General features: G+C 45.2%; 1 protein-coding gene across 3 annotated transcripts in view; it reads right to left on the bottom strand.

Annotated features, from left to right (window-relative positions):
* The window catches only part of hs3st3l (heparan sulfate (glucosamine) 3-O-sulfotransferase 3-like), a 34,960-nt gene extending 13,354 nt beyond the window's left edge, over positions 1–21,606 (bottom strand). For all 3 annotated transcript variants that reach the window (XR_013818626.1, XR_013818627.1, XM_079845448.1), the window contains exon 1: positions 21,069–21,606. Coding sequence is in view for 1 of the 3 variants with exons in the window: in XM_079845448.1 (XP_079701574.1) it covers positions 21,069–21,406 (338 nt within the window). In the remaining 2 variants the exon portion in view is untranslated. The remainder of the gene's footprint in view (positions 1–21,068) is intronic.
* Between the last annotated feature and the right edge of the window lie 2,530 nt (positions 21,607–24,136).

The following is a 24,136-nucleotide window of genomic DNA, read 5'->3' as shown; positions in this document are numbered from 1 at the left end:
CTCTTTTCAAGATTCTTTAATTAATAAAAAGTTAAAAAGAACACAATGTAATAATATTTCACAATATTAGGCTACAGTTTTTTCTGTATTTTTGATTAAATAAATGCAGGCTTGATGAGCATAAGGATACATATACATACACACATATATATATATACATATATATATATATATATATATATATATATATATATATATATGTATGTGTGTGTGTGTATTAGATTAGATTAGATTCAACTTTATTGTCATTACACAAGTATGGTACAAGGCAACGAAATGCAGTAAGAGGCTGGTTCGCCCGAACAGGGTATATATATATATGTATATATATACAGGGAGTGCAGAATTATGACAATTATGAGTGCAGAATTCATCTTCCAGAATCTGGCAGTACGTTTTGGGAGTTCATTTTAGTCCATCTCTGCAAAACGTCCTGCCAGATTCTGGAAGATGAATTCTTCAAACAGTGGTACTAGAGGATGTGGTGCTGGTCCTTCAAGAGTCACTCTCAATCTATCTGTCCATAAAGCCTATAAAAAAACCTTCTTCATGTATTTTACAACACTTCAGCTTGTGATTCTTATCTAGTGGGGGTCATTTTTTAGGATTCTTGACCTAACTGAAGTCTCTGAGATCCTGACTCACTTCTGGAGACTCCAGGTAGGTTCAGCTCTGGAAAATGGTGGCGCTGGAGACTAAAGGGTTCCTGATGGTTTCACACTTAATTCTTCACCTTAATTCTTCATTCTTTTGCAGTTAACAGGTCTCTTTTCTTCACCACCTGTTTTTGTCAGATCCTGCTGACCCAACGAGCATTTCACTGTCCAATGGTCACGCCTTAACTGTAATGTCTAGTATTGCATTAGTATTAGGGGTGTAACGATTCATCTACTACATCGATGTATCGATTTATTTTCCTACGATCTAACTACATCGATCTGTGCTCGGCAAGTTGGCCTTCCGGACGACATATATCGATCTAACATCGTTTTAAAAGGTAATCAATCGATTGTATCGATCATAGGAAATAACGCATTGGATTTAAGCACGTCAGACTTTAAATGGATGTTTTTTCTTAGCACTTTTAATGATAAAGGCGTTAAACGTTACTCGATTCAGTCTGCCTATCTGTGACATCATCGCAACGCACCAGCAGCAGCAGCGCTAAGAAAACAAAACATAGCATGGCGGATGGCAGAGGAGAAGCCAACCAGCGAGAAATTATCAAGCCACCAGGAGAAAGAGCTAAGTTAGTAACGTTTTACCTGTACTTTCAACCCTTGCTAAATGTTACCTGTGCATTCCTGACACCAGTGTGCCAGTAGAGCGAGTTTTAGCACTGCTGGCGACATAGTGAACGCACAGAGAAGTGTTCTGCGGTCAGATCATGTTGATTTTTTTGAAAAAGAAATCTGTAGAGTCATTGAAGAGTAGTTGGTTACATTTTATCTTTTGTTAAATATTGTTTGTTTATTAAACTGAGAGTAGTAGCAGGTTCAGCCAGTTTATTCAATCTGAAGAAATGTTGGTTGCACTTTATTTTTGATATTAATATTGTATTTGTATTATTTTAATGTTGAAAAACAACAGCAAAAGTAACAGGTAAACCTACTATTAATTAAACCTGAAGAGTAGTTAGTTGCACTTTATTTTTGATATTAATATTGTAATATTATTATGTTGGATAACAAAAGCAGAAGTAGCAGGTTAACCTACTGTTGAAATGTTGGTTGCACTTACTGTGCTTTTATTGAAAATGTATTGAATATTGAAAATGAGAGCAGAAAAGGTTAACTTCCTGTTAATTCAACCTAAACTGTTGGTTGCACTTTATTCAAATAAAATTTGAATGCATTTGCCATTAATTGTTGTTTACTTGTTTGTTTATATCCATAATTAATTGATACCTGATTCCCTTACAAGAAACAACAGGAATCTAGGAAACTTCACCTGCACTGACCAGTATCCAGATATTTATTTCAGTCACACAATTTTTGGCTAAAAAGTTACTGAATCGATTTCAGGTCACTGAATCGTTTCGGATCGTATCGTTCTAAATGAACCAAAATCGTCCTTGAATCGTATCGACAACCTCAAATCGTGATACGAATCGAATCGTTGTTAAAACGAATCGTTACACCCCTAATTAGTATTGTCTCCTTCTCATGGGCATTTAATACTTTTTGACTTTTCAGTCTGAGTTAAATCTCTTTTTTGGCTCAATTTATCTGTAAAAGAAAACATGCCTAATAATTCTGCACACCTGAATATAAGGTGATTTTCATTTCCAGCCTTCATGAACAATTATATATCACTTATACATTATTAAATACTAAATCAATAGTAGTTATTAGGATTACTGTGGTTTGGAATTGGTCAAATGTGCCTGGAAAAAAAATATGATCAGAAAATCAACGTGCCTAATAATTCTGCACTCCCTGTATATATATATATATATATATATATTAGGGCTGCTCGATTATGGAAAAAATCATAATCACGATTATTTTGGTCAATATTGAAATCACGATTATGTAACACGATTATTTCACATGACTTTGGGAATGTGTTGTATTTATTAAAAATACACCTTTCAACAATTCAATTGAAATTGTAACATTTGTTGTACTTTTTGAACTATTAAAATAAATAATATAACATATATTCAAATCAAAGTATAAAAGTATTCACGTAAAAATGATAACCACAAATAAATAAGATAAACAATTTGGTTCGGCTAGATATGCTTTTCATGTACGTCTAACATTAGTTTTCAGGTACAGAAATGTATCAAATGTAAAATAACATTGCATATTTGAGTGCATAAATTAAAGATTAATCCTATTAAACTTACAAAAGCTATTCAATCAAGTGCAGTGAATGATGTCCTTGTCTTTTGTTGTTTGACATAAAGAGGCAGTAGCCTTTACTGCTGTCTGTTTAAAGACCTAAAGCTCGGATATACGTCGTCTTTATCGACTGTATAAAGTTCACTTAAGGCATATACAGACTATGTCTGCTAGGATACTCATCAAGTTGGACATGTTGACATACGTTTTGTGTGAGTTTGTCGGTTCAAGAGCAAGACTTGAAAGAGAACTCAATATTTGCGCGCTGAGAGGCGTGTGCGCGCTCTCGGATGATACATTATCAGATACAGATACATTTTCTCACAGCGCGCGCGGCTTCTCATTCGCGTCTTCTGGCACTAAACCCGGGTGATGACGGGGAAAACGGCTCGGGTTATGTATATAACCCTTGTTCCCTGAGAAAGGGAACGAGCACTGCATCGGAACGACGAATTTGGGGACACTCCCTAAGCAACAGCGCGTCTGAAGTATGAATGAAATCAGGCCAATCCTGATTGGTGTTGCGTCATGACGTAACTATGACGGCATACCCGGAAGATACATAAAGGGCAGCCCAGGCATAGTAATGGCAGTTATCGCGATGAAGCATGCGCTCCAGGCCTGCCGAGGTGTGGCGACGAGATGCAGTGCTCGTTCCCTTTCTCAGGGAACAAGGGTTATATACATAACCCGAGCCGTTCCCTTTCGAGGGAACTCCCACTGCATCGGAACGACGAATTTGGGGAACGAGTACCCACTAGGCCACACCGACGGTAGCACCAGTCCCAGTGTGAAGCCGGAGACCGGGCACAGCTAGGACTGGAGTACCCTAGCACCGGGCGTCGCAGGGAGGTGCAGACTATAAAACCTAATAAAGGTGTGTGGAGTAGCCCATCCGGCTGCCTCGCAAATGTCCTGCAAGGGGACCCCAGAAAGGAGGGCCACCGAAGAGGCCATGCCCCTGGTGGAATGTGCCCTCACGGCCATAGGTGAAGGCAGGTTGCGCACCTGATAGGCCGTGGCTATTGCCTGGACAATCCAGTTACTGATAGCAGTGTTTCCCCTAGAATTTTTTCCAGCAGCGGTGCTGTTACGTGCCGGAGGTTGTTACCAAGCCGCTCGTCGGGGGGGTCCGGGGGCATGCACCTCCGGAATAAATAAAAAATTAAAATAAACCATGACATCTGGCAAGTTTTGTGGATAGAAATAGACATTTTGAACATTAAAATCCAAATTAAGCTTTTCATTAGTTTAAAAGGTGACTATCTTATAGCCTATTTTAATTCAATAACCTGCAGGGACGTGCAGAAAGTTCCTAAGGGGCAAGGGCTCAAATGTAAGAAAGGGGCAATATGTAAAAAAAAAAAAAAAAAAACCCCATAGTGTTTGGATACTATTTTATGTTTTTGCAAAAAGTCTCATGCTTATCAAGCCTGCATTTATTTAATATAAATTACCAGAAAAAACAGTAGCCTAATATTGGGAAATATTATTTCATGATGTTTTTTTTTTTTACCTTAAGTTTTTATTAATCAAATATATTGTTGTTTTGATTCACATTATGGCTCAATCGTCACCAAGTTTATTAGATGCTGCCCCTTTAAGACGCAGATCTAAAATCATTCTCCCTTTTACGCCCATTTAAGCTAAACTGTGTTTAAGTGAATACTCTCCAAGCCTGTCATTTTGACATATAGGCTATTTTGTTGTGTATTTGATGGTTTAGTCGCGCACACGAAGCATATGTGCAATTCGGTCCGTTTCGCAGCGTGCGTACACACACACACACACACACACACACACACGCCTGCCTTGAACTTGGAAACAGCGTCTATTGCGCGGATTATTGTGCTTTTCATTTAATCAAACACGTTCTGCAATTTAGCCAAAGTGGAGAGTGCATTTGCCAACAATCACGGATTGTGCTGAATCTGACGTTAAATGCATGTTTGGGGAGAAATGACAGCGCGCGCTGTGAAGGGAAGGAAGTTGTGCTAGACGATGCGCGAGCATAGTTTATAATAGTTTTACCTCATATCTTCTTTTTTTAATCCTTGGAAGCGAAAAAAAGATTAATATCACAGCCCTGTGATATTGTGAAAGTGTAAGCAGACTACATTTTTGTTTAGTTCTCTGGCCATCGTCAATCTCTCTCTCTCTCTCTCTCTCTCTCTCTCTCTCTCTCTCTCCTTTACAGTGTGTAAGTGAATGTCGTGATATTACTGATCATGTGAAGATTTTACAGTGGCGCTGAAAATCCAGCGGCGGCGCTGCGCCGCTGTGAATACATTGTAGGGGAAACACTGCTGATAGTCTGGGTTGACGCAGGCAGCCCCTTCTTAGATGAACCAAAACACACTAATAGCTGCTCAGACTTCCTCCACTGCGCAGACTTCTCCACATATAATTTAAGGGCTCTGACCGGGCAGAGCAGGTGAAGCCTCCCTTCTTCCGCCGTCACGTGAGGCGGAGGATGAAATGCCTGAAGAACCAAAGGCCTGACCACGTTCGATGGCACCTTGGGCACATAACCGGCCCTAGGGTGTAAGATGGCCTTCACTTCGCCAGGGGCAAACTCCAGGCAAGTCGGCGTAAGCGCCAAGGCCTGAAGGTCCTCCACCCTCCTCAGAGAAGTGATGGCTAAGAGAAAGGCCATCTTAAGGGTCAAGCTCTTTGGGTCTGCTGACTCTAGTGGCTCGAAGGGGGCCTCAGCCAATCCCTCGAGAACCACTGCCAGGTCCCAGGTTGGGACTCTGGACCGAGCCGCAGGCCTCATCCTCCGAGCCCCACGGAGGAACCGTACAACCAACTGGTGCCTACCCAAAGGCCCATCACCCAACGGTGTGTGGAAAGCCCCAATGGCAGCCACGTACACCTTGAGTGTGGACGGGGTAAGCCCTGCAGAGAAACGATCTTGGAGGAACTCCAGCACTGAAGCCACTGGGCAGTTAACTGGGTCCACCTCACGCTCTCTACACCAAGTGGAAGACACATTCCACTTGAGGCTGTACAGTCTCCTTGTAGATGGAGCCCTGGAACTGAGTAAGGTCTCGATCACATCGGCCGGCAGGCCAGCCTCTAGGTATAGACCCAAAGGTTCCATAACTCGGGCCGGGGGTGAAATATCGTGCCCCCTGCCTGAGACAGGAGATCCCTCCTCAGAGGAATCTCCCAGGGTTGACCTGCCAGCAGAGATATGATGTCCGAGAACCAAACCCGAGTCGACGGACCCGCTCCAGGACTCCCGGGAGCAGATCGATCGGGGGAAATGCATATAGACGTAGCCTCGGCCATGTCTGCACCATGGCATCCAGCCCCAGAGGGGCCGGATGCGTGAGAGAAAACCACAGTGGGAAGTGGGTCGTCTCTCGAGACGCGAATAAATCCACTTCCACTGGGCCAAACCTCTCGCACATGGCCTCCACCACCTCCGGGTGGAGTCGCCATTCCCCGGGCCTCAGCCCCTGCCTCGACAGGATGTCTGCTCCCTGATTTTGGACCCCCGGGACATACATTGCCCTGATGGACAACAGTTTCCCTTGGGCCCACAGGAGGATCTGATGCGCCAGTCTGCATAGAGGGCGCGATCTGAGACCCCCCTGCCGGTTGAGGTATGCTACGACAGACGTATTGTCTGTCCGTACCAGGACATGGTGACCGCCGAGGTCTGGGAGAAAGCTCCTGAGAGCTTTGTAGACCGCCATCATCTCCAGGCAATTTATGTGCCAGGAGGAATGACGGCCCTCCCAAGGGCCCCTCGCAAAGCGGCCGTCCATGACCGCGCCCCAACCAGTGAGGGAGGCGTCTGTTGAAACGGATTTCCGGCAACAGGACGCTCCCAACACTGGCCCCTGGGACAGAAACCAAGGTTCTTTCCATATGGCTAGGGAACGAAGGCAAACGCGCGTTACCCTGATCATACGGAACGGGTTCCCCCTGGGGGAAAACCCCTTGGTTTTCAGCCACCACTGTAGAGGTCTCATGTGCAGCAGGCCAAAAGGTATTACGTTGGACGCTGCTGCCATGTGACCCAGCATCCTCTGGAAGTGCCTGACAGTGATGCTGTGGCCTAGCCTTAATCCTGAGACCATCGCCCGCGTGGTCTCGACTCGTGCGGGGGCTAATTGCGCCCGCATCGAAGTCGAATCCCACACGACTCCCAGGAACGTAGTTCTCTGGGATGGCGTCAACACACTTTTCTTGGTGTTGAGTCTCAGCCCCAAGCACTTTATGTGGGCCAGAACGACATCTCGATGCCGAACCGCCATATCGTACGATTGGGCCAGAATGAGCCAATCGTCGATATAATTCAGCACACGGATGCCCTGGAGTCTCATTGGAGCCAGAGCTGCATCCATGCACTTTGTGAATGTGCGTGGGGAAAGAGCTAGACCAAAGGGAAGCACTCGATATTGGTACGCCTCACCCCCGAAAGCGAACCTCAAGAGCTTCCTGTGACACGGAAGGATGGATATATGGAAGTATGCGTCCTTCAGATCTATCGTGACGAACCAGTCCTCGGACTGGATCTGACTCACGATAGTAGGAATGGTGAGCATTTTGAACCTGAACCTCATCAGAGATCAGTTCAAATACCTCAGATCCAGAATAGGACGCAACCCTCCATCCTTCTTTGGAACTATGCAGTACCGGCTGTAGAACCCGGACTCCCTCTCTGGCGGGGGAACATACTCTATGGCCCCCTTTACCAGCAAGGATTCTACTTCCTGTTCCATGACCCGAACCCGCTCTGGTTCCACTACAGTCCCTGTCACTCCACAGGTGGAGGGTGGCTGAACTGCAGTCTGTAACCTTTTTCTACAGTACGCAGGACCCACGTAGAAATACTCGGAAGGCGTTTCCACGCACTGAGATAATCTACTAAGGGAACCAGCCTCTCGAGGCTGGCTTCGGGTATCAACCGAGCCTTGTCGGCAGGGAGCAGTTGGGGACAATTTTCGGTGTACGGACGTGTTAACTGCCCAGTCGCAAGTCCTCCCGGAGGCGGCTGGAGCAGTGAACGTCCGCGGGAAACCGATGTGGCCCGAAGCGTCTGTGACGGCGGGATTACCACATCGATTTCCCGAGAGCGCCGCGGCGGGGACAACCTCGGTTGTTCCTGCGCGGGGGGGACCGCTCTTTGAAGTCCAGCTGAAGCTAGGACTTCTTCCCAGCAGCCTTCCTAGCCTGAAGGACGTTTCTCAAACGGGGCTCGAGAGGCGACGCTCTGCTTTTGCACCTGCCGGTGCGAGGAACTGGTGGACGGCTGAGGCTGCCCGCTGGAGGCAGCCTTCCCTTTGGAGCGACGAGGGAGATATTGGCGGAAAGCTGCTGACTGCTTCCTCGCCTCCTGGAATCTGTCGACGACGATATTAATGGCGTCGCCGAACAGACCAGAAGGCGAGATCGGGGAATCCAGAAGGAAGGTTTTATCCTTCTCCTTCATCCCCGATAAATTCAGCCATAAATGTCTCTCCACAGTCACCATAGATGCCATAGAGCGGCCCACAGCGCGGGCCGTCTCCTTGGTGATGCGGAGAGACAAATCCGCAGCTTTCCGGAGCTCCAATATGTCCCCCGGAGAGGGACCCTCACCCTCGTCCAACTCCTTCAGGAGGTCGGCCTGGTAGGCTTGCAAGATGGAAAGGGTATGCAAGGAACTACCAGCCCGCCCAGCCGCCATATAGGCTCTGCCCACCAAGGCTGAGGTGTCCCTGCAGGGCTTGGTGGGCAGTACCGGGGCTTTCAGCGACGATGCCGACTCGGGAGAAAGATAGCCCGCGAGCGCATCTTCCACCCGCGGCATCGTCCCGTATCCGGCTTCACGCGCCCCCAGGACATTAGAATAGTCCAATACAGGGGGATTGGAAACGCGTGCCGAATACGGCTTTCTCCAAGACTTGCACACCTCGTCCGGGAAAAAAGGCAAACCCCGGCGAGGTGTTTGAGCCCGGCGTGAAAGGAATCGGTCATCCAGCCTGCTTGGTGGCTGGATTTCCTCATTTTCCTGTGGCCAATCTAATCTTAATTTGGCCACCGCACGGGTCAAAACCTCGACCAGTTCCTCTTGAGCGGGTGGGTGAAGTGGCGACTCATCTGGTGCTTCACCGCCCGCTTCGATGTCCACCTCATCTGGTTCCTCAGAACCAGAGAGAATGAACATCGGATTCTCCACCCCGGGGGAAGAAGCCGCAGCGCGGGCTTCCACACGGGGAGGGAGAATCTCGGAATCGTCAGACGAAGTTTGGTAAGGTGCCTCAGCAGTCCCAAACCTGTCTGATAGATCCCGCTGTGAGCCCCAGGATCTGCGACGCCGCTTTGCCTCGGCAACAGCGGGTCCAGAACCAGAGGGCTCACGAGGCTGGCCGGCCTCATCGAACACGGCCAGCCGAGAACGCAAGAGCCTGAGTGTGAGCCGCTCACAATGTTCACAGGCGGCTCCCTCGAGAGGACTTTTTTTTTTTCAGACAGATTTCACAAAGAGCGCTATGCTGAAGAGCGATAACTGCCATTACTATGCCTGGGCTGCCCTTTATGTATCTTCCGGGTATGCCGTCATAGTTACGTCATGACGCAACACCAATCAGGATTGGCCTGATTTCATTCATACTTCAGACGCGCTGTTGCTTAGGGAGTGTCCCCAAATTCGTCGTTCCGATGCAGTGGGAGTTCCCTCGAAAGGGAACGACTGGTCATATTCGAAAATATGGCAGCACTCGCATGCATTGAACAAAGTTTACAAAGAGAGAATTATTTGAAAAATATGAGGGGAAAAACTCGTCAGTTTTTGTTTCTTTATTAGATTGTCATAGGTCACTCTGTTTAATTTTCAAGTGGTTAAACAAATTCGTGGTGTTCCCTTGCGTTGCAGCCACTACCATGTAGCAAATCTTGCACGTAGCATGTTTCTGCTCGTCGTCTGATTCCTCGAAGCCAAACTGTTCCCAGACAACAGAGTTGGTTTTGCCTTTTTTGTTCACCAAACGCTGCTGTAACTGCCCTCCTTCTGCCATCTTTACTCGCGCCGAGTTTTTAAATTCCAGCGGATGATATGCACACGAGACTCACGAACTGAGAGAGTTTGTGGCTTCGGGAGGGGCGGATGAGCGCGTGCGCGTTTCATTCAGAACGCAAGACAAAATAAGAGTGTTCTTGCAAAACTGAACATGGCCAAATAATCGTTTTTTCTCGATTGTACTATTTTGGTGATCGTTGGGAGGCAAAATCGAAATCGAAATCGAAATTTGATTAATTGCACAGCCCTACTATATATATATATATATATATATATATATATATAGCCCCTTTTTGTACATTTGAGCTCCTGCCCCTGACGAACTCTCTGCACGGCCCTGCTCATCAGCACACACAGATGAGGCAGTTACCCCATCCTCAGTTACCCCATCCTCAGTTACCCCATCCTCAGTTACCCCATCCTCAGCCCAGATCCTGCGGAGGGGGTGAGGCCACCCTCATTCCAGTGAAGACCTTTAATGCCTCCATACAGCCTTTGCTTTTCATTTTTTAACCCAGTGAATGACTTGTTTTAACCCAGAAATTGGGTTGTTTTAACCCAGTGAAGTGAATGGGTTGTTTTAACCCAGTGAATGGGTTGTTTTAACCCAGCAATTGGGTTGTTTTAACCCAGTGAATGGGTTGTTTTAACCCAGTAAATGGGTTGTTTTAACCCAGAAATTGGGTTGTTTTAACCCAGCGAATGGGTTGTTTTAACCCAGCAATTGGGTTGTTTTAACCCAGTGAATGGGTTGTTTTAACCCAGTGAATGGGTTGTTTTAACCCAGTGAATGGGTTGTTTTAACCCAGCGAATGGGTTGTTTTAACTCAGTGAATGGGTTGTTTTAACCCAGCGAATGGGTTGTTTTAACCCAGCGAATGGGTTGTTTTAACCCAGCAATTGGGTTGTTTTAACCCGGTGAATGGGTTGTTTTAACCCAGCAATTGGGTTGTTTTAACCCAGTGAATGGGTTGTTTTAACCCAGCGAATGGGTTGTTTTAACCCAGCGAATGGGTTGTTTTAACCCAGCAATTGGGTTGTTTTAACCCAGCGAATGGGTTGTTTTAACCCAGCGAATGGGTTGTTTTAACCCAGCGAATGGGTTGTTTTAACCCAGCAATTGGGTTGTTTTAACCCAGCAATTGGGTTGTTTTAACCCGGTGAATGGGTTGTTTTAACCCAGCAATTGGGTTGTTTTAACCCAGTGAATGGGTTGTTTTAACCCAGCAATTGGGTTGTTTTAACCCAGCGATTGGGTTAAATGTTTGCTTAAAACAACTCAATCGCTGAGTTAAAACAACCCAATTGCTGGGTAAGTCTATTTTCAACCCAACTTGGGTTGTTTTTAACCCAGCATTTTTTAGAGTGTATATTCAGAATTTAAAATATTTTTATTCCACTTTTTAATGTGTGATTGTGTGAAGGTGTGAGATACCAACTTGCTTTCAGCGTCGAACACTCATGGTTCTCTTGGAGACGCGGTGTGTGTGTGTGTGTGTGTGTGTGTGTGTGAGTGTGAGTGTGAGTGTGAGTGTGAGTGTGAGTGTGAGTGTGAGTGTGAGTGTGAGTGTGTGTGTGTGTGAGAGAGAGACGCAGGGAAAGGAAATGCAGCTGAACGTTATTTGCTCCATGAAAGACATTGACAAAGACGAAAACTAAGGACATTTAATCTATAATTGTATTTTATTTGAGTTAGTTTTGCCAAACACGCTTTACAGTTTTGGTTAGTTTTTGTTTTTTTCGTGTGTTTTCGTTAATTATATAATCGATTATAACCTTGGTCCGGACTATTATCAAACGTGAATTATCGGACCGGCCTCCAAATTCCCCAGATCTCAATCCAATCGAGCATCTGTGGGATGTGCCGAACAAACAAGTCTAATCCAGGACTGAAAGGATCTGCTGCTAACATCTTGGTGCCAGATACCACAGCACACCTTCAGGGGTCTAGAGGAGGCCATGCCTCGACGGGTCAGCAAACACAATATTAGGTCATAATGTTATCCCTGACCTGCAATTTTTCTGTATTTATATTTCTTTCTTTCAAAAATATATACACGTTATATTTGACGTGCCTTAAGTTGGTGTTGGACCAAGACATTGACAGAAACATTGAAATGCATGACATTTTATTTTGTGTAAACTAATTTTTCACCGCGGACGCCTTGAGATAATTGGGGAAAAAAAATATTGAAGTGCTAAACTTTGGTCAATATTTATGTAATAAACCCTGTAAAGCAAAACAGAAGTGTGTGTGTGTGTGTGTGTGTGTGTGTGTGTGTGTGTGTGTGTGTGTGTGTGTGTGTGTGTGTGTGTGTGTGTGTGTGTGTGTGTGTGTGTGTGTGTGTGTGTGTGTGTGTGTGTGTGTGTGTGTGTGTGTGTGTGTGTGTGTGTGTGTGTGTGTGTGTAAACCCAACCATCCGTTTCTTTGCATATAGAGGCCATTAAAGAGCCAGTCAGTTGTAACTGTGCCCTGTCCACTTCCCAGAAACATCCATCATCAGGGGCCGCAGACGCCAGATCCCGTCCACAGTCCCCTGAGGGCCCTAATGAGAGCCGCATTGCCAATGGAGCCTCCAGCCTTATGTTGAGTTCATAAAGTCCTGCATACTTATGCCAACATACACACCCAGCCAAAACAAACACACACCACATTATAATATTCCACGCAATATTATTATAATAATGGCTCTGCTCGTTTGTGTTGATGCATTTAAAGTCACGATTAATATCCTCATCTCTGGCTGTGTTTTGATGAGTCCATGCGCTTGTGAAGTAGATGATGCTCATATTGACGGAACATTAATAATTAATGCCCTCAGAAAGGCTCATGAGGGGCTGTAGAGGACAGGAATGCCCACAGACGGCTCTATGAGAATCACGACACACACACACATTTACACACACACTCTAAAACATGCTGGGTTAAAAACAACCCAAGTTGAGTTGAATATGGACTAATCCAGCAATTGGGTTGTTTTAACCCAGCCATTGGGTTGTTTTAACCCAGCGGTTGGGTTGAATGTTTGCTTAAAACAACCCAAATGCTGGGTTAAAACAACCAAACTGCTGGGTTAAAACAACCAAACTGCTGGGTTAAAACAACCCAATGGCTGGGTTAAAACAACCAAACTGCTGGGTTAAAACAACCCAATTGCTGGATTAGTCCATATTCAACTCAACTTGTGTTGTTTTAACCCAGCAATTGGGTTGTTTTAACCCAGCAATTGGGTTGTTTTAACCCAGCGGTTGGGTTGAATGTTTGCTTAAAACAACCCAACTGCTAGGTTAAAACAACCCAAATGCTGGATTAGTCTATATTCAACTCAACTTGTGTTGTTTTAACCCAGCAATTGGGTTGTTTTAACCCAGCAATTGGGTTGTTTTAACCCAGCGGTTGGGTTGAATGTTTGCTTAAAACAACCCAACTGCTAGGTTAAAACAACCCAAATGCTGGATTAGTCTATATTCAACTCAACTTGTGTTGTTTTAACCCAGCAATTGGGTTGTTTTAACCCAGCGGTTGGGTTGAATGTTTGCTTAAAACAACCCAAATGCTGGGTTAAAACAACCAAACTGCTTGGTTAAAACAACCCAATTGCTGGATTAGTCCATATTCAACTCAACTTGGGTTGTTTTAACCCAGCAATTGGGTTGTTTTAACCCAGCGGTTGGGTTGAATGTTTGCTTAAAACAACCCAATTGCTGGATTAGTCTATATTCAACTCAACTTGTGTTGTTTTAACCCAGCAATTGGGTTGTTTTAACCCAGCTATTGGGTTGTTTTAACCCAGTGGTTGGGTTGAATGTTTGCTTAAAACAACCCAATTGCTGGATTAGTCCATGTTCAACTCAACTTGGGTTGTTTTAACCCAGCAATTGGGTTGTTTTAACCCAGCGGTTGGGTTGAATGTTTGCTTAAAACAACCCAATTGCTGGATTAGTCTATATTCAACTCAACTTGGGTTGTTTTAACCCAGCAATTGGGTTGTTTTAACCCAGCTATTGGGTTGTTTTAACCCAGCGGTTGGGTTGAATGTTTGCTTAAAACAACCCAAATGTTTGCTTAAAACAACCCAATTGCTGGATTAGTCCATATTCAACTCAACTTGGGTTGTTTTAACCCAGCAATTGGGTTGTTTTAACCCAGCGGTTGGGTTGAATGTTTGCTTAAAACAACCCAATTGCTGGATTAGTCTATATTCAACTCAACTTGTGTTGTTTTAACCCAGCAATTGGGTTGTTTTAACCCAGCTATTGGGTTGTTTTAACCCAGCGGTTGGGTTGAATGTTTGCTTAAAACAACCCAAATGCTGGGTTAAAACAACCCCATTTTGGGGTTAAAACAACCCAACTGCTGGATTAGTCCATATTCAACTCAACTTGGGTTGTTTTAACCCAACGGTTGGGTTGTTTTAACCCATTGGTTGGGTTGAATGTTTCCTTAAAACAACCCAATTGCTGGATTAGTCTATATTCAACTCAACTTGGGTTGTTTTAACCCAGCAATTGGGTTGTTTTAACCCAGCGGTTGGGTTGAATGTTTGCTTAAAACAACCCAATTGCCGGGTTAGTCCATATAACCCATCTTGGGTTGTTTTTAACCCATTTTTAGAGTGTACGCACGTTTAAAAAAGCAAAGCTGGAATCGATGTTTGAATGTAAATCCTCATTTTAATGCGCTCCTCATGATTTGCTCATGGATGTGATGACATCACAGCATTATTTCTCCAGTTCTGGATCGATATATCGACGTCTCTCAGACTTCAGAAACTTCAGCGCTCCCACAGTCTCAGATATTTCCTCCAGAGCGGATCTCGTGCACTATCGAGGGTGACTTACACCACATGGATTTCTCTAAAGTGAGTGACAGTATTGGCGTGTGAAACGTGAACTCGGAGCCTCGGCTGAATTAAATCCTCCGGCTCATCGTAACTGAATCTCCAGCTGAGCGGTTCAATGCCAGCCTGACTGAAGCTCAAGCGCAGAAACACTGCAAACTTTGGGTTAAAACTAGTCCATATTCAACCCAACTTGGGTTGTTTTAACCCAGCAGTTGGGTTGAATGTTTGCTTAAAACAACCCAACTGCTTGGTTAAAACAACCCAAGTGCTGGGTTATTCCATATTCAACCCAAGCGCAGAAACACTGCAAACTGTGTTTTCTGGGAGATCTGAGATTGCACAGCTACAGACTGAACCTCTGCTGGATGACCAGATGAAATCCTAATGCTCTGAGGAAAATGACCGGGGTTAAAGGTCAATTGAAGGTTTCTCAATAATGTCAAGTGGCCTGTGATGCTGTGAGGTCCATCTGGGGTCCAGAGGAGCATCAGCCCTGTCACATGACCAGCGCAGAAACAGCTCAGGTTCATTAAAGCGGCCAGACTTCTACAATCACATGAATAAATGATGCCACCAGTGGAGGCGTGGCCATGGCAGGATTCCTTCTGGCCAACTACAAGACATGAGTACATTTCACGTATGGAATTAAGTCAACTCTACTTAACTAACTTCAGTCAAACTAATGAAGAATATGAGAGACTTTAATGTGGCCAGTAAAGGTTGAGTCATTTCCACTCAGCTGAAGTTTCCTTTGCTATACATTTTACTCAAACATTATAACACTGAATAAAAGTCTATGCACTCTAAAAAATGCTGGGTTAAAAATAACCCAAGTTGGGTTGAAAATGGACTAACCCAGCAATTGGGTTGTGTTATCCCAGCAATTGGGCTGTTTTATCCAAGCGGTTGGGTTGTGTTATCCCAGGGGTTGGGTTGTTTTATCTCAGCGGTTGGGTTGTTTTATCTCAGCGGTTGGGTTGTTTTATCCCAGCGGTTGGGTTGTTTTATCCCAGCGGTTGGGTTGTTTTATCCCAGCTGTTGGGTTGTGTTATCTCAGCGGTTGGGTTGTTTTATCTCAGCGGTTGGGTTGTTTTATCTCAGCGGTTGGGTTGGGGTTGTTTTATCTCAGCGGTTGGGTTGTTTTATCTCAGCGGTTGGGTTGTTTTATCTCAGCGGTTGGGTTGTTTTATCTCAGCGGTTGGGTTGTTTTATCCCAGCGGTTGGGTTGTTTTATCCCAGCGGTTGGGTTGTTTTATCCCAGCTGTTGGGTTGTGTTATCTCAGCGGTTGGGTTGTTTTATCTCAGCGGTTGGGTTGTTTTATCTCAGCGGTTGGGTTGTTTTATCTCAGCGGTTGGGTTGTTTTATCTCAGCGGTTGGGTTGTTTTATCTCAGCGGTTGGGTTGTGTTATCCCAGGGGTTGGGTTGTTTTATCTCAGCGGTTGGGTTGTGTTATCCCAGCGGTTGGGTTGTTTTATCTCAGCGGTTGGGTTGTGTTATCCCAGCAGTTGGGTTGTTTTATCTCAGCGGTTGGGTTGTTTTATCTCAGCGGTTGGGTTGTGTTATCCCAGCGGTTGGGTTGTTTTATCTCAGCGGTTGGGTTGTTTTATCCCAGCGGTTGGGTTGTTTTATCTCAGCGGTTGGGTTGTGTTATCCCAGGGGTTGGGTTGTTTTATCTCAGCGGTTGGGTTGTTTTATCCCAGGGGTTGGGTTGTGTTATCCCAGGGGTTGGGTTGTTTTATCTCAGCGGTTGGGTTGTGTTATCCCAGCGGTTGGGTTGTTTTATCTCAGCGGTTGGGTTGTGTTATCCCAGCAGTTGGGTTGTTTTATCTCAGCGGTTGGGTTGTTTTATCTCAGCGGTTGGGTTGTGTTATCCCAGGGGTTGGGTTGTTTTATCTCAGCGGTTGGGTTGTTTTATCCCAGCGGTTGGGTTGTTTTATCGCAGCGGTTGGGTTGTTTTATCTCAGCGGTTGGGTTGTGTTATCCCAGGGGTTGGGTTGTTTTATCTCAGCGGTTGGGTTGTGTTATCCCAGCGGTTGGGTTGTTTTATCTCAGCGGTTGGGTTGTGTTATCCCAGCAGTTGGGTTGTTTTATCTCAGCGGTTGGGTTGTTTTATCTCAGCGGTTGGGTTGTGTTATCCCAGGGGTTGGGTTGTTTTATCTCAGCGGTTGGGTTGTTTTATCCCAGCGGTTGGGTTGTTTTATCTCAGCGGTTGGGTTGTGTTATCCCAGGGGTTGGGTTGTTTTATCTCAGCGGTTGGGTTGTTTTATCTCAGCGGTTGGGTTGTGTTATCCCAGGGGTTGGGTTGTTTTATCTCAGCGGTTGGGTTGTTTTATCCCAGCGGTTGGGTTGTTTTATCTTAGCGGTTGGGTTGTGTTATCCCAGCGGTTGGGTTGTTTTATCTCAGCGGTTGGGTTGTGTTATCCCAGCGGTTGGGTTGTTTTATCTCAGCGGTTGGGTTGTTTTATCTCAGCGGTTGGGTTGTTTTATCTCAGCGGTTGGGTTGTTTTATCTCAGCGGTTGGGTTGTTTTATCTCAGCGGTTGGGTTGTGTTATCCCAGGGGTTGGGTTGTTTTATCTCAGCGGTTGGGTTGTTTTATCTCAGCGGTTGGGTTGTTTTATCTCAGCGGTTGGGTTGTGTTATCCCAGCGGTTGGGTTGTTTTATCTCAGCGGTTGGGTTGTTTTATCTCAGCGGTTGGGTTGTGTTATCCCAGGGGTTGGGTTGTTTTATCTCAGCGGTTGGGTTGTGTTATCCCAGCGGTTGGGTTGTTTTATCTCAGCGGTTGGGTTGTGTTATCCCAGCGGTTGGGTTGTTTTATCTCAGCGGTTGGGTTGTTTTATCTCAGCGGTTGGGTTGTTTTATCTCAGCGGTTGGGTTGTTTTATCTCAGCGGTTGGGTTGTTTTATCTCAGCGGTTGGGTTGTTTTATCTCAGCGGTTGGGTTGTTTTATCTCAGCGGTTGGGTTGTGTTATCCCAGGGGTTGGGTTGTTTTATCTCAGCGGTTGGGTTGTGTTATGCCAGGGGTTGGGTTGTTTTATCCCAGCGATTGGGTTGTTTCATCCCAGCGGTTGGGTTGTTTCATCCCAGCGGTTGGGTTGTTCTATCCCAGCGGTTGGGTTGTTTTATCCCAGGGGTTGGGTTGTTTTATCCCAGCGATTGGGTTGTTTTATCCCAGCGGTTGGGTTGTTTTATCCCAGGGGTTGGGTTGTTTCATCCCAGCGGTTGGGTTGTTTTATCCCAGCGGTTGGGTTGTTTCATCCCAGCGGTTGGGTTGTTTCATCCCAGTGGTTGGGTTGTTTTATCCCAGCGGTTGGGTTGTGTTATCCCAGGGGTTGGGTTGTTTTATCCCAGCGATTGGGTTGTTTTATCCCAGCGATTGGGTTGTTTTATCCCAGGGGTTGGGTTGTTTTATCCCAGCGGTTGGGTTGTTCTATCCCAGCGGTTGGGTTGTTTTATCCCAGCGGTTGGGTTGTTTTATCCCAGCGGTTGGGTTGTTTCATCCCAGCGGTTGGGTTGTTTTATCCCAGCGGTTGGGTTGTTTCATCCCAGCGGTTGGGTTGTTTTACGGTAACATTCAATGGATAGAGTATTAATTTGTCGTTTTGAGTAGAAATAAACTCCAAATTTCACAAATTTACTAAGTTTACGCAAGTTACTAAACCGAACAACAGAAGCAATGATAAATAGCGAAAAATCAACCTTATTAATTATTCAAACCCCAGTGCATGATGGGAACACCAGTATCAGAAAGGTTGAGTAGTATTACTTAATTTTATAATGCTGATATTTACGCTTTAATTTCTGCAAGCTTGAATTGAGTGCTAATATACTCTTTTTAATTCTCGCCTGAACTAATGTAGAAAGTACACGAGTGTTTACTGTAGTATCAGAATCATGTTTATCAGTGTAAGCCCACACGTGAGAAACTGTATCTTTCGTGATTCGTGTCTATTCTATTTTATAACGTTTGTTATTTCTGCGGCATCGCGGTGGATAGACACTGATATATTGTGCAGTGTTGCCTTCAGTATGTCTATAAAGGTCACGAACACGGATATTCATATGCATCATTCACCTCAGATCTTGAGGAAATGTTCAAACTGTTTTGGGGAGTGGAGACTCCGCCCCTGACTCCGCCCCTGACTCCGCCCCTGACTCCTCCTCACTGTATCGATCCCTCTTGAGATGTCAAAAGCAACTCAAACACAAACAATGGAGAGTCCTCAATATAAAGCAACATCTGGCTCCAGAGATGATTAACGCCGCCGCCAGGCCTCAGGCTCCAGATGGCTGTTTTTCTCTCGCTCCAGCCTTGATGAACACGTGTTATAGCGACACCGCCTCATCACTCATGCTCATCAGAATCAGACACATCTGGGCGGAGGTGAACTTCACCCTTTAGGACCGCAGCGCAAGATTGGGTTATCCCAGCCATTGGGTTGTTTTAGCCCAGCCATTGGGTTGTTTTAGCCCAGCCGTTGGGTTGTTTTAGCCCAGTGGTTGGGTTGTTTTAGCCCAGCCGTTGGCTTGTTTTAGCCCAGTGGTTGGGTTGTTTTAGCCCAGCCGTTGGGTTGTTTTAGCCCAGTGGTTGGGTTGTTTTGGCCTAGTGGTTGGGTTGTTTTAGCCCAGTGGTTGGGTTGTTTTATCCCAGCCATTGGGTTTCTTTAGACCAGCCGTTGGGTTGTTTTAGCCCAGTGGTTGGGTTGTTTTAGCCTAGTGGTTGGGTTGTTTTGGCCCAGTGGTTGGGTTGTTTTAGCCCAGTGATTGGGTTGTTTTAGCCCAGCCGTTGGGTTGTTTTAGCCCAGGGATTGGGTTGTTTTATGCCAGCGGTTGGATTGTTTTATGCCAGCCTTTGAGTTGTTTTAGCCCAGCCGTTGGGTTGTTTTAGCCCAGTGGTTGGGTTGTTTTAGCCCAGGGATTGGGTTGTTTTATCCCAGCCGTTGGGTTGTTTTAGCCCAGGGATTGGGTTGTTTTATGCCAGCGGTTGGATTGTTTTATGCCAGCCTTTGAGTTGTTTTAGTCCAGCCTTTGGGTTATTTTAGCCCAGCGATTAAACATTTAACCCAATCATGTAGAAATAAGCTCCAAATGTCACAGAATGGCGAGTTATCCTCCTGAGAGCCGTTCCTGCAGATCTAAGACTCTACAGTGTCGATATTAATGAATGTTCAGCAGCAAAAGCAGGAGAGGAGAGAGCTCTGGAAACTCACACTTCCAGCCCGATGCTGAACTTACTGTACGTTCTACTGTCACAGTTGCAGAATTATGATTCCCACTGTCCAATGAGCTTAAGCCTGGGTCAGTTCTGACCCAAAAATGTTGTTTTGTTTTTTTAAGATGTTTTTCTCTTTATCGGAACGAAACTTGTGAATGGGTTTGACATTAGCTGTGTGAACACGAGAACACATCACAGACATGATTGGAAAAGGTTCACCGTTCCTGAAAACAATAGTCCCACACACACACACACACACACACACACACACACACACACACACACACTTCTGGAGATATCAACCTCACATCTGGATCACAGCTCTCTACATTTATGGCTTTGATTTTTCTCAGTTTTAGGGTAAAACGTGTTTTGGAAAATATATATTTCATATAAAAATGTAAAATTTTATTTTTTTAATAACAATAAATGTAAAACTCTTTTCATGTTCACTTTAAGACCGTGATAATCTGCCAAGTGTCGTCTTTAATAAGAGCTCAAACTTCAGTCTGTGCTTAAACATTCAAGATTTATGAGAGTTTAAGATGTAAATTTCATTTTTAGTTTTATTTCATGTTCAGGTTCATGCTCAAAAAGTGAATATGTGGATTATAACTACAGCATAAATATAATTTAGTACCATAAAATCCCCTAAAAATATTAAATAAAAATATAATCCGACTAAAATATAGTACATTCATTTCATTTAAATTTAAATAATCTGTCATTTTTGACTGACACGCGAGGTTAATCTCCCAGCATGCAATCCATGAATAAATTATGCATTATTATTATTTTGTACTATGTGCTGTTTAATTTAGCTCTTGCCGTAAAGGCTCTTTATTGGCATTAATGGCTCAGTTAAAGAATCTTTATCATCTTCACATTGCACAAAGGATTCTTTAAAATAGAAAAATGTTCTTTAAATGAATAAAATTAGGAATAAAATCTTTTAACCCCCTTTAGGGTTTATTTTTAAGTGTAAATGATGCATTCTTTTCATTTTTAGGTCCCTAAACTTTGATATTTTCTCCGTGTGTTAATTGTGTTCTATAACACTGACGCCAGTTATTAAAATACATCCCACAAATTATCCTCGCGTGCGTTGTGTTATGACAGCTGTGCTCGTGCACGCGCATTATTACCTGTACCAGGTGAGTCCGCGCGCGTAATGCCTGTCGAAGAAGTGCGGCTCTGAGCCGAGCGCGCGGATGTCCGGATGGAGCCGCAGGAACTCCAGGAGCGCGCGCGTGCCTCCCTTCTTGACGCCGATGATCAGCGCGTGCGGGAGTCGCCGCGTCGCGGTCCAGTCTTTCGCGTCGGTCCCGTTACTGTCCCGTCCCAGCGGTGAGTTCTGCGCGCTGTCCACCGGGTCCGACGCGCCGCACCCCAGCAGGAGGTAGAGGACGGAGACGCAGGTGACGCTGAAGGAGAACATCGCGGCTAGTTTCCGCGGCTCCAGCGACGCGAGGCTGAACCGCATCCCTCCGAGGGCGCTCTGTGCACGGCCATTCTCTTCAGGACCTCATTGGCTTCACTTGGACCGGCTGGAAGCCCCGCGGGCGGATGGCAGCGCGCGCGTCCCGGAGGCATCGCGCGGAACCGCTCTCATGCCGCGCGCAGACGCACTGTGTGTCGCAGAGAGACGCGTGTGTCCATGCCGAACACACACTCCAGACTCTCCCGAGGCTGCCCTCATTCATTCATGAAAGTGCGCGTGCAGCTCCAGCTGGCTGTGATTGGAGGGTGACGGATGGGGGCGGGGTTAATGCTGCTCTTCTGAGCTCGAGCTGCTGGCATGGGGTGAAAAATATCATGCATTATTTTTCCATAATTTGGCCACAGTGATGTACATTACAAACCCAGGGGTTGGGTTGTTTTAGCCCAGTTGTTGGGTTGTTTTAGACCAGCCGTTGGGTTGTTTTTAGCCCAGTTGTTGGGTTGTTTTATCCCAGCGGTTGGGTTGTTTTATCCCAGTTGTTGGGTTGTTTTATCCCAGCTGTTGGGTTGTTTTATCCCAGCTGTTGGGTTGTTTTAGACCAGCCGTTGGGTTGTTTTAGACCAGTTGTTGGGTTGTTTTAGCCCAGTTGTTGGGTTGTTTTATCCCAGCGGTTGGGTTGTTTTATCCCAGCTGTTGGGTTGTTTTAGACCAGTTGTTGGGTTGTTTTATCCCAGCGGTTGGGTTGTTTTATCCCAGCTGTTGGGTTGTTTTAGACCAGCCGTTGGGTTGTTTTAGGCCAGCGATTGGGTTGTTTTAGCCCAGTTGTTGGGTTGTTTTATCCCAGCGGTTGGGTTGTTTTATCCCAGCTGTTGGGTTGTTTTAGACCAGCCGTTGGGTTGTTTTATCCAAGCAGTTGGGTTGTTTTAGCCCAGCCGTTGGGTTGTTTTATCCAAGCAGTTGGGTTGTTTTAGACCAGCCGTTGGGTTGTTTTATCCAAGCAGTTGGGTTGTTTTAGACCAGCCGTTGGGTTGTTTTAGGCCAGCGATTGGGTTGTTTTAGCCCAGCCGTTGGGTTGTTTTAGGCCAGCCGTTGGGTTGTTTTAGGCCAGCCGTTGGGTTGTTTTAGACCAGCCGTTGGGTTGTTTTAGGCCAGCCGTTGGGTTGTTTTAGACCAGCGGTTGGGTTGTTTTAGACCAGCCGTTGGGTTGTTTTAACCCAGTCGTTGGGTTGTTTTAGACCAGCCGTTGGGTTGTTTTATCCCGGCAGTTGGGTTTTATCCCGTTGGGTTGTTTTAGCCCAGCCGTTGGGTTGTTTTAGCCCAGCCGTTGGGTTGTTTTAGCCCAGTGATTCAAAATGTAACCCAATCGCTGGGTTTGTCCATTTTCACCCAACGTAGGTTGTTTTCAAACCAGAATTTTTTAGAGTGAAATGATTGATAATTGTAGGTTTGTTCCCCGTCTAGAAAAGTTGGAAACCGACAACTCAAAAATTAAAATACATAAATAGTATGAAGAATTTTGTGCATTGAGGAGAAGCGTCTCAGATGATGTGGAGCGGGCCCTCTGGGTCAGATCTCAGCAGTGTAAGCGTCTGAAGATGCTCCTGATCTCGTAATTGGTTTGGCCTGTAGTCCAGTTATCAGATCAGAGCAGTAAAGCTCCTCACACACACTGGTTTATCATCTCATGTCCAGAAGACAGACGTGAGCTGGACGGATGATTTTATTACCTGCAAAAGGTAATGCGATATCAAATAAACACAGAGTGTGTTCACAGTTCTGATATTTATTGCATTAATGATCCGTTTGCATCATGACGGCATCCGGCTAAACGCATTACACGGCCATTTTGTGGTGATTTGTCTGGTTTATGTTGTGATTTATTTCTCCCATCTCCAGTGCAGATGTGGCCAGGGTCAAAAGGTCAAACGTGCACTCTTTTTAAAAGAGCCATACTTAGTCATTCTCCAAATGTTGTTGAATTGTTCTTGAAATCTATACTAATACAATCCTGCATAATGATAATGTATGACACACTATAACAGAACGGCCATACAAAACAAATAAAGTCACGCTTTCCGACATTTTGTATAATCCTCATATCTGCAATAATAAGTTGCATCATGCAGCAGTATTAATAACAGTAATTATATATATATAATGAAACAGAAAGTAATGCTTTAACCGTGGGCATTTGTAGGTGTGAAGGCAGTAAATCCGCTGGTTTTATCAGGTGAGCTTGTTTTCGAGGATCAAGTCTTGTGAGAGTCCAGGAGCAGATTGCTGGATGATGGAGGAGCCGTCTATAAACACTGACCCTGGGTCAGGGCCAGAGAGCGGCAGGACTGATTTATTTCCTTCAGGGTAGAAAACAGTGTTTTCATGAAAGCATAATGAGCCGCAGAGCTTTATTAAGAGTGCGAGCCGTACCTGGGTCGCATTCTTCAAATCTCCAAATGAGAAATAATTGCTTTGCTTGCTGGAGGACTTCAGTTTAGAGATGTGTGTTCTCTTCAAGAGCCAGTCCGATCCAGTTAACCTTTCCATCTTCTGAAGGATGAGTAGAACAGCAGCGCCAGTCTATAATTCATCATGGATTAATGCTGGATGTGACATGCATGAGCAAAACTAAGCATGAGCAATACATGTTTTGATGCAAATATAATGGCTGCACTCAAAAAAAAGAGATTGGGTTGCTTTAGCCCAGCCATTGGGTTGTTTTAGCCCAGCGATTGGGTTGTTTTAGCCCAGCCATTGGGTTGTTTTAGCCCAGCG

Source organism: Gobio gobio, assembly GCF_949357685.1.
Source record: "Gobio gobio genome assembly, chromosome: 20".
Classification (NCBI taxonomy): Eukaryota; Metazoa; Chordata; class Actinopteri; order Cypriniformes; family Gobionidae; genus Gobio; species Gobio gobio.
The sequence above is the reverse complement of the archived record's forward strand: the minus strand, read 5'-3'. Positions and strand labels throughout refer to the sequence as shown.